This window comes from Ptychodera flava, chromosome 12 (genome assembly GCF_041260155.1).
Source record: "Ptychodera flava strain L36383 chromosome 12, AS_Pfla_20210202, whole genome shotgun sequence".
In the NCBI taxonomy this organism is placed as follows: domain Eukaryota; kingdom Metazoa; phylum Hemichordata; class Enteropneusta; family Ptychoderidae; genus Ptychodera; species Ptychodera flava.
The window spans coordinates 2,777,314-2,792,992 of record NC_091939.1 but is presented as its reverse complement, the minus strand read 5'-3'; the positions used below and the strand labels follow the sequence as shown (position 1 = coordinate 2,792,992).

At 37.6% G+C, this 15,679-nt stretch overlaps 1 protein-coding gene and 1 long non-coding RNA gene across 2 annotated transcripts in view; both read right to left on the bottom strand.

Annotated features, from left to right (window-relative positions):
- LOC139145998 (uncharacterized) overlaps positions 1-6,127 on the bottom strand; it is a 39,989-nt gene extending 33,862 nt beyond the window's left edge. The window contains exons 1-11 of the mRNA XM_070717445.1: positions 5,915-6,127; positions 4,904-5,125; positions 4,430-4,636; positions 3,914-4,222; positions 2,950-3,073; positions 2,469-2,640; positions 2,224-2,318; positions 1,810-1,989; positions 1,166-1,346; positions 396-562; positions 32-205 (exon numbers count right to left, since the gene is read on the bottom strand). Of these exons, the coding sequence (XP_070573546.1) occupies positions 32-205; positions 396-562; positions 1,166-1,346; positions 1,810-1,989; positions 2,224-2,318; positions 2,469-2,640; positions 2,950-3,073; positions 3,914-4,222; positions 4,430-4,636; positions 4,904-5,125; positions 5,915-6,127 (2,044 nt within the window). The remainder of the gene's footprint in view (positions 1-31; positions 206-395; positions 563-1,165; positions 1,347-1,809; positions 1,990-2,223; positions 2,319-2,468; positions 2,641-2,949; positions 3,074-3,913; positions 4,223-4,429; positions 4,637-4,903; positions 5,126-5,914) is intronic.
- A 910-nt stretch (positions 6,128-7,037) lies between these two features.
- LOC139144709 (uncharacterized) lies at positions 7,038-8,803 on the bottom strand. Its single transcript, XR_011554839.1, has 3 exons — positions 8,683-8,803; positions 8,264-8,423; positions 7,038-7,110 (listed from the first exon to the last, which is right to left on the bottom strand). It is a non-coding gene; the product is annotated as an uncharacterized lncRNA (long non-coding RNA).
- Between the last annotated feature and the right edge of the window lie 6,876 nt (positions 8,804-15,679).

The following is a 15,679-nucleotide window of genomic DNA, read 5'->3' as shown; positions in this document are numbered from 1 at the left end:
AACCATAACACCAATTGTCAGCGATACTTACCAAGTCCGCTATGTTCGTCGTAAAAACTATGCCAGCTGACACATATTTCATCTACTTTGTTCTGGTAATCAATGTCATGGTCATGAACTCTTCCATCGAATACTTCTCCTGCTGTTGGTGGACTGGTGTCTACAATGAAAGGCGATGCGGCGTGTCCAACTGTGTTGAGATCAACTGTTAAGGAAAAGGAATGATGAAATGAAGTGTTATCGTGAGATAATATCAAACAAGATCCTCACCATTTCATCGTAATACTATTTCTATGGTAGTGTTTCTTCCTCTGTTATCACGTTGTTGGTCATTATTTATTTTGTGAAAGATCAACTTAGTTGCATGGATATTTGCAATAGAGGTGATATCCTACCATTGTTTATTGCTCGAATCTTTATCCAAGCTGGAAGTCCATCGGGAATGCAATGTTGTTTATCAGCATGAGTGGTGTTACTATCTCGTTTCCAGTCCATGATGTATATGTCTCGTTTGCTCTTTCCCAGTCCCATATCGATCTCCCGTATGTAAGATAAATCGTCACTGCAAATCAAGTACGAGAAGTATGTGATATATCATCAAACTTCTGAATCGTTCGATATACTGGCTCCTTGAGATTATTGTCACATATTTTTGAAACTTTAACTGAACACCTTTTTCGAAAATGTAAGGATCTGCTAATACTGTAGGAAGGTAAAAGAAGACTACCTTAGGTTGAGTTACTCGAGTCAAGAATGGCCAAGGAAAACGTACACGTTTTAACTTGGAAGTAATCTTTGCTTTTGGTCTGTAGAAACCTATCAGTACATGTAAACTACCATTAAAGTCGAAACTTCAGAGAGCACTCTTGTGACGATGTGACAGGAAGGGTTATGTATTGTTTGTAATTAACATCGTGTTGTCCATTTTGTAGTTGCTTACATAAATAAAATCTGTTGAGTCAAACCGTGATCATAGATATATTTGATTTCATACCTTAAAGTTGATTTCTAAGACAGGTGAAAAATCAAACACTCCCAATAATTGCTCTTCTAAATTGCGACTATAACCACGCAATTAGTCAAACTATCAGACATATAATAACGGATTGCAAATAAGCCCAGTATAATAAATTTGAAAAAATTGTGATCAGCATCGATTCAATACCTGACATTATACATGGCACCAATCGTACAAGTATCTTCATCGTAGCCGAGAAATAAGACTTCATTTACGAAGGGTGGCGTTGTATCAATGGTGTAAGGCGTAGAGTGGCAGACTGTAGTTGCCATTGGTCCGCCAAAATCAACCTTATTGACCGCCCTCACAGTTATGTAATACCGTCCATCTGTTAGGAAGACATGTAGAAGATACAAATGTAAGGTCTATAAACTGGTAAAGAAAAGTAAATCTTATCAATAGAACTTGTCCAAATATGGTGTCAGTCTTAATGATTGAGTTCAAACATCGAACAATATCCATACACGTACGTTTGCTTTATTTGTACGACGCTTGAATAGTTACACTTTGCTGTTTAAGTTGCCATGGCTTCCAGGTAGTTAAGGTTGCAATTGCTTGTAACCAGTCTTGTTTTCCCGAAGAGATACTAAAACAATTGACGACAGTAACAGGTAAAGATGCAAGGTGTTCATTTCATAGATCTTTGTTTAAACACAAATATGATATGCGCGAACACTGGGAAAACTAACACCAGATTTACACATTATTTTCTTTTTGACGTATCGGTGTCCAATATGCGATCCTCTTTACCTGGAAGTCAACTGAGGAACGTTGAAGTAATTTCTTTTTACCTGGCAGTATAGGAACCTTGAAGTTTCTAGTTGATCCTCTGTGTGTCCATTCCTTCTCATTAACGATGTGAGAATGAGGGTCATTGTGAGTCACTACATCCTCCATACATGGTGATGTCCCAACAGCCCACGAATAACCAAAGATACCAGTCTCGTCGTCATGAAAACCATCCCAATTAGCTGTTTACATATAAATTTTCCATTATATCAAATCAATAATACAACTGTACAACAGTACTGTATCCTTTCTTGATATGTCTTACTTATTTTAACGTAGCTAAACATACACACAAAAATGTAAGTGCCCCACAAAGCTCAACATTATTTTCTGTCAAAACAAAATGCACAAGAACATCATATATCAGACTAAAAATGCTTGAATGAAAATAGTGTCTCTACTTTAGCCTCCATTACCTGATATGTATGTGTTGGCGCGCGTGTACAGAAGATCAACTAAGGGTTCATGTCCATTGAATACAGTTGCAGAACCGGGTCCATCAATGATTAATCTGAAGATGAAACCATAATTAATAAGAATTTCATTTTAATCAATTGCCATCAATGAATCAGGAAACGCAATTCTTATTATTGTAGTTTGTATAATTCGAGCCTAATCTCTATTTCAGTTCATTAAGCGACACGCTGAGTGTCCAACTGACCTGTGATTTGGAAGTGTTGTTTCGTCGGCACATTTGTATTTCCACTCTTCAAGTAGATAAGTATCGCACTGTTCGTGCGAAAATTCTTCATAGAGCTTGTTTTGTATGCGTCCGGGGCTCGGTGGATCGAAATCAGCCACAATTGGTCTCGATGCTATAATATTTTCATATCCTGATTTACAAGATAAAAAAGTTGAGCCAAATGCTTCAAAGTGACTATATAATACACAAGACAAGGTCAACATCTGAATGAATTACAATTTAATAATGTCTTTTTGAAAAAAATCATTTCGTGGTTATATAAGGTAACTTTGTTTTCCTCAATGACGAATGAGTTCGGTTGAGCTTTGTTCACTTGTGCAGTATCGCAAATCTGACACTTGTAAAACTGCAATGCGAATATTTTTTCATTGATCATTCACAATCCGATTATGGTGGAGAAGACAGACCTTGTAATGTTGTTCATCAAAATCTCACTTACCAAGACTGTTGATCACGTGCATATTTACGTAATGCATGTCAGCATGACGAAGTTGTAAGTTATTATAACTGAACTGCATTGTACCTCCTACTCCAAGCTTTTCAAAGTAATAGAACTGACCAGACTAGTAAATAATAATAATAATAATAATAATAATAATAATAATAGTTGTTCTTGTTGTTGTTGTCGTCGTCTTGATGCGCAGCTGTCAAGGTGGAGCTGCATGTTGCTAACACAGATTTCAAAAAGCAGAGACTCTTAAGTTTAGTATGGTAGAAGTACTGTACTCGATGGATGAAGTCGGTGTGTAATTGGGGTAAAAAACCTCGCTTTTGGTATTAATGATATAAATTAAGTCAAAAGCCCTGATCCCATTTTCTAAAATGTAATATTTATTTGAAAAAAGAGTACATTTAGAAAAAAACCGACTATTTTATTCTGCATTATCTATCCTCATTCTAAAATGTCTTGGGATGAAAGACTGACACTTCAAAAAAGTGATTGATATGCCTATTATTCAAAAGATTAGAGATTATTGCCAAAAAATAGTAGTTTTGTTATACAGCATTTAAAAACATAATGTGAAAATTCAGGATAAATCGACCCAGGCAGAGTGGAGTTAAATTCTTTGGAAATCTTGAAATTAGGAGAAAAAAGAAGCCAGGAAATCGGCTTATTTGCATACATTTGCATACATTAACACTTTTGTATCACCCAACTTACGTCTGTTGGACAACCTAAAAGGTAAAACTCAATATTTTAATCTTGGATTAACAGATTAATTAAAATTAAATGAATATTTGCAAAGAAGTGATTTCAAGCAAAATACACTGTGTTGGGTGCAGCGCCCCCTTAACTGCAGACTGCATTATAGAATCTTTACCTGTTAGATGTTGACCGAAATGACTGTCCTGCAATTAAAATTTGTATTTACTGAAACAACAAAAGCAATACTCAGCCTCACCTCATGTAGCTCTGTTCCTATTCCCTCGATGCGATTTAACAACTCACATAGACCGCTGCTCCCGAAGTCATAGTTAAAGCTAATACACTTCGACAGTGGTAAACATCTTTGTGAGCAGCCCGTAGGAGTTTTGTAAGACGCTGTTTGATATGGTGAAACCGGTAGGCGACCTAGACGTCTCTTTGTAAAGTTTTCCAGAGGGGAGGTGATCATGATTGACTCAGAGTCACTTGAAACGCTATGTGACGTCACGTCTGTCCACGGAATCATCTGATCTCCGTATATGCCGTAACCGAAACCAACACCAATCTATTTGAAAAATGATATAAATACTGAATGTTTATGGACAACCAACACATTATGTGATAATATATCTGTATCAAGACCGCCATTTGGAAGATTGACAGAATTATGAAATGCTGCACATGATCATTCATTTTATCCAAAACTATTGATAGATGGATACAAATGTTCACAATAATACACTGAAGCAGATAAATTAACTGATAATTTTACCTTTATATTCACTATTGGACTATCATCATAGGCGACAGCGGACACTCTGAGTACATCAGGGCGACTGGTTGAGTAAAAGTCAGGTACTATCCGTGCTTCAGGCAGAGTGACGTCGTATGTCGGAAGAAAGCAGGTTGCCATGGCTGTATTTTTGGCAGAATTCATTGCTTTGACCGTGAAATGAAGGGGCACTCCATCCGGTAGTATCTGATCCAAAGAATATAAAGACCAGCTAATATTACTGTAATTATATAAAGGTTATGTGACACTAAATAAACAATCACAATCACCTCGAAGTCAGTTTACAGTTCCAGTGAAATTGTACAACGATCTGTCATTTTACCACATACGGATGGTTACAGGCAGCTTTCTGTGCTGTTCAAAATAATTTGCACATTTTGGTGTTGAATTTATGCGTCTGTAGAGTTATTGTAAAGTAAAGTAAAGTAAAGTAAAGATATGTTTAAGCAGTACCTGTGCAATTATGACAGACTGTCCGCCCATAGTCTGATCAGCGAATATGTCACAGCCACTTTTGTAGGTTCCTACACAGTAAGTCAGATCGACTTCGCTTTTATCATCGCCTGCAGCTACAGCCAACGTAAAAGCGGGTTCCACTTCGTCTCGCTGAGGTACTTGTTCTACTTTGCAATCAGTGACAGTGGCGATGGAACGTTTTGAAGAATCCAGGTTGGCCTATAACAAAAATTAATCCATTTTAGAGAGGCGGGTTACATGCTACATAGCATTTTCCCTCACTATAAAATTTTAGGAAAAAACAATCAAGTTTCTATTGGAATATTGGCAGGTTTTACTTATTTGTATGACAGGCAGTTTTAAGTTTGGTCAGAAAATAGTCAGATATATGAACAATTGGCCGGACTTCTTGGCTTCTTTTTCCATCAAATTCAGAGACCATTCCACAATTCAAGGGGCAATTTGTTTAATAATAAGATAATTTTGGTTTGCATAACACTTATTTCAATCTTACGTGTCGTGATTTCAGCTATATTTCTAATGGCATTCTGTCGATTCCTGCCATTTAAAATAAGAATAGATAATACAAACAAAAACAGTTTTGTCTACTATAACTGTATGAATCTTTTTGTTGTACCAAAGATCAGAAGTTGTTCAAGTGACTCCTTGTGAAACCAAATCATGAATTCAAACATAATGCTCCGTCTGTCGCAAGTATATATGAATGGAACACAGCGCGCATGATTTGTGCCTTGACAGTGCAGAAATTATTGTAGGCAGTGCGACACATATCAATGTATTGCTTTCCACAAGCCGACACTAAACTCCCATATTATTCATCGATTTCATCGATATAAAATCATATAAAATAACGTCAAGACAGAAAAGATTGTTTGGGGAGTTGAAAATCATAATTAAGCGAACATGAACATTTATTTTCCTTGAGACAGGTTGGTGAGGTACGACAAAAACATTCCAATGTTTGACTTCTAATGCATTAAAATGTACCTCAGGAATAGATATTTGGGTGAACTCTGGTGGCGTGTTATCCGGCTCCAAGTCACCTTTGTTGAATATATTCTGTTCAATTTGTCTCGTCGTGTAACCCCATATCATGACGTCAAATATAACCTTTTCAACTGTGCCCACAAAGGGAAGCCATATTTTACCGACACATCTGCCTCTCAGTTCTAATTTCAAGGGTATCATTACAAGGTCCATTCTTGACCTGAGTGAAAAATTAACCGTTGGAGAATTTGGTGAAAAGAACATACAGAGTTCAGACTTTCATCACGAAACTAAATTACATAGTACGCAGTCCCGAGGGACGCATTCAGATACAAAAGTCTTCTGAGACTGAGTTTCCTCACACACTTCATCCGAACTCAATATTTTTTTACAGTAAATTGCACATCATTGCATGTACGAACTGTACGTTTCTGAAGATACTAATCAAATTACTCACTCAAGGTCAAGGGGGAAACTACTAAATTGAATGTCAGCTCGAGTTGGAAGAGCGGCAGTGAGGATATAACCTTTAAGTTGTAATTCAGCGTAGAAAAGTGGGATTCCAATGGCAAGAGAACCATACGCTGCAGCGCCAGCTTCAGGTCGAACAGTAACCTGTAATATAATGTCAATATTCATTGCACGATAAGATATACAGTGGATCATTATACAGAAATGAACAGAGAAAAAAAATGGCTGTATGAAGCTTATAAAACAAGAATACAAAATCAATAAAATCAGCGATTCAGGCAAGATCATCATTTTAGTGGTCGTCATGTGGCAATATATTACTCGTTTTAATTAACATGTATGTTAGATTAGGAAATAAAACGAGTTTCTTTCTATTCCCTTTGAAATTCAGTATTCATCGGCTGCAATGTGCAACGGGTGGTCGTAGTCCTGAGAGCCCAGCAGGAAAACAGTAGTAGTCATCATATTTTGCCAGAATTATTCCCCAGCTCGCTAACTCACGACGGAATCAAAACATCATCTAATTTTAGCAGGAGTAACGTCCAAAGTGCATGACTAAACGTTTTTACAAACGCACAGGGTGCCAGAATTACAGTCAATAGAACCTTTAGTGATATTCAGTATTGAGGTTAAAGATAGGAAAATTATTCTTACACTAAGTTTCATCGACAGAATGGCTGCTTCTACAGAAAGTGTCGCACCATACGAACCACTAGCACCAAATCCTAAGAAAGGACAAATTAAGAGAAATTAACGTGGTTAATATTCCACTGTTTTTACATCCCTCAGCTTGTTGTTATTTTGACCTTCAACCTGTATCCGTATGTATTCTCTGATGAAAATTGCCCCATGTACTTCGGAAGAATGATAGTATTCAATAGCATTATAGCTGGGACCTGTTAATTACGGTAGCCTTTACATCTCCCATACAACTATTTAAAAGTTTCAAGATATACTTTCATGACCACTGATGCTCTCTCCCGTTTTACGCAGCGATAATACAGCGCTTGCACAATAGCCTAAACCCCTGAATTTGGAAGAGGGACCTGAACTTTAATTGTTCTACTCATATTTGGCATATGAAGATTTCTGCATATCGTGCCAAATTATACAGAACCTACATGCAGTGCGGACGCACTGTAGATGCGTGGAGCCTCTTGCATGTTATTGTTTCTGAAATACTGCAACGATTATAACTATTCTGCACGACTATATCTTAAGTAAGCGACAGAAGATTGTCAACTGAATGATGACCTGACAAATAACTGGACCGTAATATTAAATGAGAACATTGTGAACGAAGTTGTCTGAAATGATATCAGTTTGGAAAGTTAATGTACCTCGGGTTTTTAGGTGTCCGCATTTCAAACACTATCGTACTGTTGAATGACTTCCTCCAGAAGTGATATTCACAAAATCTATTCCTTGACATAACATTGTTCGAAAATTACTAAAATTGTTCAAAATAGGGCCGTGAGATGGAAATGTTAACTTCGTAAAGCAGGTCACACAACTAACAATTTTCTTCTGATATCGATAACGCAATCATCTGTCATTAGCAATATCAATTTTCTTTGGTCAAGCTTTCATCATTTAAGGGCGAAACACTGCATGAACGGTCTCTTTTGATTAGAAGCCATTCTTCTTAAGATTACGTCCCGCAAAATATTGGATTTCAAACTTACTGGGCAAAATTGAACGAAAATTTGGAGAGCTCCACCTACCTGAACCGTCGTCCAGTCAGTCTGATGATGCTCTGAAGCGCACGCCAGGACCCCCCTGGCAACGGTGGAATTTGGCATAAGCATGCTTAGCAACAACCGAAAAAACGCATATCTGCGTCCGCACCGCATGGTGCTAGTTACATGTAATGCTTACCAAACATGCATGGTACAGGTCCTACAGCGAATGGATATTGTCGATCAAAGAAATTAACGTTTCTAGGGCCAAACTCCATAACTCCCTTTAGCTTCACGTCAAAATTACTGAACTCATTGCCAAAGTCGTCAAGTAACTTAGTTGCAATTTCTTCTATCGTCTTGAAGCAAGTTTGAAACAGAAAGGTGATTATCAAGTGACGTGTGTTCAATGGTATCTCAAAAATATTTCTACTTCCTATTAATCCGTGCCAGGACAGCAGAACGAGAGTTCAGGTGACGTATTATGGTTGTGCTCACGAAGGATACGTCATCTTAATGCATACTTTTTAACTCATTATTAGGTCATGCAAAAACACATTGTACTGTATCGGCCGAAGTCTGTACCAAAAGAAAATATTAATCAACATGAAAAGATACCTTGGCTCTAACGACAAATAGTATTTCGTTGATCAGGGAGGTGACATCTTTTGAGTCAATGTTTACAATACTGAGCTGTTCTTCGAATTCCTGCAAAGACATGTCCTCTATTTCTGAACCTGTAAAAAATTACAGTTAAAATAACTAATGGTATTCATTGGATTACGGCAGCGGTACCTAAATCTGGGTTTACACGTGTATTTTTTAAACCTGAGGGAATCTGATTAGTCGTTCTGTAAATATTCCTTATCAGCGATCTAAGCGATCTCACGTTTACACGTCATATACAAGGTATGAATTTAGTTCGGGTCAAGCGCCCTCAGCAATATCTGGGCTAGAGAACAATCGCTTGCTTGCAATGGCGGACCCACACATCATGCAGCTGCTGTCTACGCTCTTTTTGTGTTCTGTCAACCAATCGAGACGCCTTCGGCGAAGAAATTTACTAGGAGAGAATATTGTTGGCCTCGCCCCGTCTGATGTCATTATCTATTTCATGTTAAGATGAAACACCTAGACAGACACCTACAATACAGACTCTTATACGGAAAATTGAGACAATCAAAGTTCCGGCCAATGCGACACTAGTAACACTGGATTTCCATGAACACGAATACACCACATAATGAGGCAATTGAATCAGTTGGCAGAGCATTAAATCAGGAAAGATCATCAAACAGTTACATAATCAAGTAACCAACAACGAAATACATGATAGCTCTGCTAGAAATAATCTTAATAAACAACACATTTGAATTCAACGATGAATTCTACCGGCAAATATGGGGATGCTCTTATACGGAAATAATCTCGATGGGTTGTTCGCCAGAAATAGCAGATATTAGGCCTTCATTTCACGAGACAGAAATGAGAATAATACTGAAACGCAAACAACAATACCGACCTGGCTGAGGTTCAGGGACGATGTTTTTCTGATTTTCATCGGAACACAACACGAACTCAATGAATTCATATCAAACATCAACAAATGCATCCTACTTTCAATTTTCGTTTGAAAGCTCCTCTCAAGAAATCACATATTTAGACCTGACTATCTACAAAGGTCGTCGGTACAACAAAGAGAATATTCTCGACATCAAGACACACACAAAACCAACAGATATTTTCCAGTTCTTACAAAGAAACTCATGCCATCTGGCAGCAACATTCAACGGTCTGATCAAAGGTGAAACATTACCATACATCAGAACACGTAACAACGAAACCGATTTTACACAGAAAGTCACACAATTTAGTGAAAAAAAATTTGTGAAAAATTACAAGATCGACAATATAAAAAAAATGAAATAGAACGCATTATCAGAGAGACAGGTCAGAAAAGCAGGAAAAGACTGCTTGAACAACAAAAAGAAAAAAATAACGCCACCAACAATACAGTAGTCTTCATAACAACGTATAGCCCGTACATGGACACGACAAAAATCAAGAAGGCCCTGACATTAAACTGGAGTGAACTTGAAAAAGACGAAACACTAAAAAAACTGTTCCAAAACCAACCAATAATCGCATATAGATGGAACAGAAATATAGGCGACACACTTATAAGCGCCAGACTTCATCGGATACTTTCTGTAACCATACTACCGTATACAGGCGACATACGGTTTCTATTCCTACTATATCGTACCCGCCATGGTTAAGCGACATTTTACATAAAACAGCCAAACATGATGTACACTTATATTATACACAATATCATACACAAAACGCAAACAACCCAAATATGAACGATGTGTGGAGTTGCTTTCCCTTTACTATCAGTTGCTCTCCCTTTACTAACAACTCATCGTAAAATGGCATCGTTTTTCTAGCTCTGCCACTATGACGGTTGTTGTCGGACACGGACTTGAACTGAGCTCGCAACCGTTTGATTTTGTTGTGGCATCGTTCCGCTGTCCTCTCGAGTCCCTTCTCCCTGGCCTTGGCAGCGACGACTTCATACACTTGCCGATCCCTCGACGTGCCGTCCATCATACGGATGACGTTTTCATCTCTCCAGATTGAAATTAGTAGCCTGATCTCTTCCTGTGACCAATTGTTGCCGCGATCGCGAGAGCTTCTTACTTGAACACCGTCCATTGTGGTATAAATGACCAACCGAAGACAGGATATAGTTCGGCGTTTAGTTCGGTGTTCTGGTCACACGTGTAAATAGGCCATTGTTTAGTACGGAGTACCGAACCTGGACCAGCCCTCTGACACCGAATTAATTTAGTTCTTTGTTAGTTCGGTGTTGTCTGTTCACACGTCCAACTGACACAGGTTTATATTTATTCCGGTGTCAACTCCGGACTTAACTCCCACGTGTAAACCCCCTTAAGTCTCTTATGGAATGAAAAGTGTAAACACGATTGGAACTAATTTGGGATAATTGAATTTTCATATTTTGCAAATTTCTCAAAAGTGTTAGGTGCCATATAGCTGAATGTTGCAATATCGCAAATTACTAATAAAACAAATGTGTAATATAAAAGAAAGCAGATGGGATAACATTTGCAGATTAAATCGACATTACTTCACATCCAATCATCCCAAATTAGTTCCAATCGTCTTTGTACTAATATGATCACGTCATCAGCATCATTGTAACGTCGTACGTACATCTTGATGAAGGGAACAAAAGTGTACTTAATTAATTTTCGATAAGTTCGATGATAGAAGAATTTCACTTCGGCCACGCTGATGTTTCGGTTTAAGAAGTTAGATCTCTTGGTCGTAGAGTCAGAAATATCTCCGGAAACCCCCCCAAAAAAACAACGTTGTAGAGAACTGATTATCTTTCTTAGATTCGCATACATCATGATTGTGATCAATAAGTGCCATTAAATTGACTAATTACAAAGTAATTAGTCTAAGATATTTGACTCAAGTTAAATTACGGACCTTTTTCTTTCTCCTCTTCTTCGTCGCCTGCACTATCACAGACTTCCGTTTCCAAGACTAAACCTTTGAACACTGTCACAAAGGGCATGCAGGTGTCAGCCTTTGTTGAACAGATAGCAAGTTGTAAATCAAGCTGTGAAAGAATGGTGATAGAGAAACGATAGAGTGAGAACACAACACAGTGATAGCAGCCATGAACATTAAGTCAATCTGCTGAAAAGAATCTGTCTGAGCAATACACGACTGTTGCCCCATTACCCTATCCAAGTCACAAGGCACTGTCAGTACCTACATTGTAACTCGTTATATAAAGTTCCATGTTCCATGATTGTGGAAGATATTTCAACAGTTTCCTAAGAGTAACTGTAATAAATGAATGATTAGATGAACACATGTACTGTGATTTATTGTTCTGCTGAAATCTTCGTTCTCACAAAATTATATATGAAATTCTTACTAATCAAAATCACAATAATTTTAACGAATTACTTGAAACTAGTCTTTGCCATTTCATGGTTATATAATTATCATTGATACGAGTCATTAAAAGTTGCTTCCCAAATTATTTTAAATTTTCATCGTCGATATATTTTTCGAGTTGACATTTTGTACAAACCTTAGTATGTGTGTAAATTTTTCAAACAATGTTACGCTGTTGAAAAGAAACATAAGGGAGTTGAAGAGAAGCTGTGTGATTTTTTTCATGTTACTTTTTATCATGCATTTGATGTAGTTAATTACTTTTACGTTAGAAAATGAAATCCAGGATAAAGAACAAGATCATTCAACATGTAAACATTATAGTGTCAAGCAATAGACAATATTGGCACGGACTTAGACAATCCGAATTTCACTCTTATGTATTATAAGTGGAGTCTTATATCCTCTCATGCAATAATAGATATGCGATAATTCACTAATTTTGTGATCTCACTACCCACCTGTACGGCAATTCCGTTGAAACTGCTGCTACCAACGATCTCTGCATTCACATTATACACAATCTGTACAGACCGAAACAGCCCTAATGGATCCATGTCACTTCCTATGCCCTCTTGAAATATATCGTAATCGTAAACAGCTCCGTCTGAAAGTAAAATGATTGTTTGGAGGACTTACTCGTTAAATTTGTCGACAGCGAACGTAAAATATAGAATATGAAAGGTTCCATGGAATAATAAGTATAATTACGCATACCGTTTGAAATTGTGTCCCATTTCCTCAGTCGATCAAGTAAAACTCTAACGATTAATTCAGATGAAAAATATTGTGATATTCAATGCCTTGGCCATTTCCTAATTGCGCAAAGGAACTGTTGAGTCTGACGCAGCACAGATAACATACGCTATTACGAAAACAAGAACTCATAATGGTGTACGATAATGATTAATGATGGCATGCAATACCCAATCTTTTGCAAACAAAAAACATCGGGAATACATAGTATAGGGCTCGAAGAAAACGTAGTACTTTAATTGACGACAGCATACGCTAGATAGCCAACTATTCAACAAGTACAGCCCCGATAGTTTATTGCATAATAACGTTAACGATCTGCTAAAAAATGGAATATTATTAAGGCAGAACTTGCCTCGGAGACACAAATTCGAACTCTCAAATGTTTGCATTTATTCTCTGATCTACCACTTGTGGCGGTTCATCTTCAAGCTCTTGGTGTAAGAAAACTTCTCACCGGCTTAGTTTTTCGAAATTCGAAATTTTTATTTTCCTCCGTAGAGTCAACCGCACACAGGGGGCGGCCATTTTGAATTTTAGTTGTCCGTAAATCTTGAGTTATTTGTTTCCCTAGTACCAAATTTTGCACGGTGACCCCAATTTTTATTCTTGATTTTGAAAGACATTGGTTGAAAGATTCCTCAAGGAAAGTTTGGGCAAAATCTAAGTGTTTCAATTTTGAGGCGCGAACTACCTTAATGCTCACGAAAGTAAAGAAACATTATACTGTCTATAATACTTCCGGATTTTTTTTTTGCTGGATGGGTTGACAGGACAAGGGTGGTTGTTGGCTACTATTATAGATATGCAATAGCCCAATCATGATGACTCACCAAACACTAAATCTATGATATCCACAGCCATCTTATATTCGCCGAGGTGTATGTGCAGCTGAAGTTGACACGAATCAAGTCTAACCATGACAGGAACTTGGACAGGAAAGTAGAAGAACTCAAGTTCTGGGGTACACTGGACACCTTTACAGTCAAGGTCGAAGTTGCAGAACGTATGGTTTGGCATGTAGGACCACAGTTCTTCACGGCAACCTAAGAAAAGCGTAATAATGCGTTTATTATATAAAGTCCGAAGGTCCAAAATAATCACCATAGTGACGGAAAAAACCGAAGACACTGGTTTTGAAGCTGAAAACGTTTATCGTTTCAATTTCAAAGTGGTCTTGAATGTAAGCTTGTGCGGTATGGCATCGTGACTTCCCCCAACTCTTCGAACTCTCCCTTGTTGAACACACTCTAAGAATACAACCTGCCTTTCAGACTAGAGATTGGACTTTTCTGAACACGAAAATGACTCAATAGTCTTGTCGAAATGCAACAGTGTTTTGACAGAGACATTGCGAAAGCTTTATTACATTACTGATCTTCTGTCGGCAAAAATCTACCCTGATCAATCTAAAACGTTGCTGAAAACACTGATTCCAGCGTCTACTGGGGATGCTCTGATGATATTGAACCAGGCCTTCGGTGATGATAGTAATCGTTTCATTTTACTTTAAATTCACAATTACGAGCGACGAGAGGAAACCTTGATACGTCAAAGGAACAGAAAGACAAATCCTAAGCTTAATATCATTCTACTACTAATGTATTAAAATCAAAACAGTGTGGAAACGGCTGACATAATGAAAAAATATGTGTGAGTTTATTAAGTAAAGAATTTACAGAAGACTATCTTACTTTCATACTTATATATACAAGTCAGCGTATGACAACACCTCTTGGAAATGATATAATTAAATTAGTTCTATGCATAATCTAAATCATATTATAGCTTTTTATTGATTCGGGAGAAATTGTGTAGGTCTGGAACTTCCTTTTGTTTCTATCATTACAGTATGGTCATAAAATTATCCACTTCAAAAAGATCTACAGTATCTTACGTTCTTCTGGTTCTCTGAAATACTCGATCAACGTTGGTCTTGATGCAGACCTGGATTTCTTGCCCCTCGCTGTTGATGTCATGCGAAGTTCATCATCAGTTAGCGTTTCTGGGCGACGGAAGTCCCTCCACTCTAATAATTCCTAATTAGAAGGAAAATTTTTTAATGGCAAGGTCCCTCGACCTCGTCCCTCAACCCTGGTTTTCGGATTGACACCCTAATTTGATATACCGATGGATTGAGAATTTTATCTACAAAACAAGATCACAAACTAACCCGAGGGGCCCTGTACAGTTCAGATAATGTGCATATGCAGAGAAGCATTATTTGTACACTTCAAGCCAAAATTGCTGTCCACCATTATCCACACAAAACGTATTGCCATAATTGTTGTGTGATTTTAGGGACTCCGTTCCGTATTCTAGTTCATTCCCCGTTGTAGATAATAATTATCTAATCGATTTCACAGAATATCGCTAGATCAAATCATTACACGCTGTACAATGTGTAGTGATCTTTATACGCAGGACTTACGATCCAATCAGTCACTAGCTAATGGATTCAGAGTAGTATCAAGTTGCCCACCTTCACCGACTGTCACTTAACAACATTGCCAACATTCATTTGCTAAACGGTGATGGGATATTATGCTACAGTATCAATATCGGCTTAAACTTTAGAAGCTGTGCCTATATTTAAGAGTCTAAACTTAGAGAAAAAATCATACCCTGAGAGTTTCAATTGTCGAGTTCAGTTTAATTTTTGTGAAATCTTGTTCTGCAGCATCAAGAAATTCAAACACCCTCCTAAGTGTGATATCCTTGATGTTCAGATTGAACGGAGGTCCTCTATCGTCGATGTTAGCCAGGCCAAGCTTAGACAGTAAATCTGAAAGAGTTTGCAAACAATAGGAATAACAAACCAAATTAATCGCAATAAGCGACAGATAAATATCGTGTT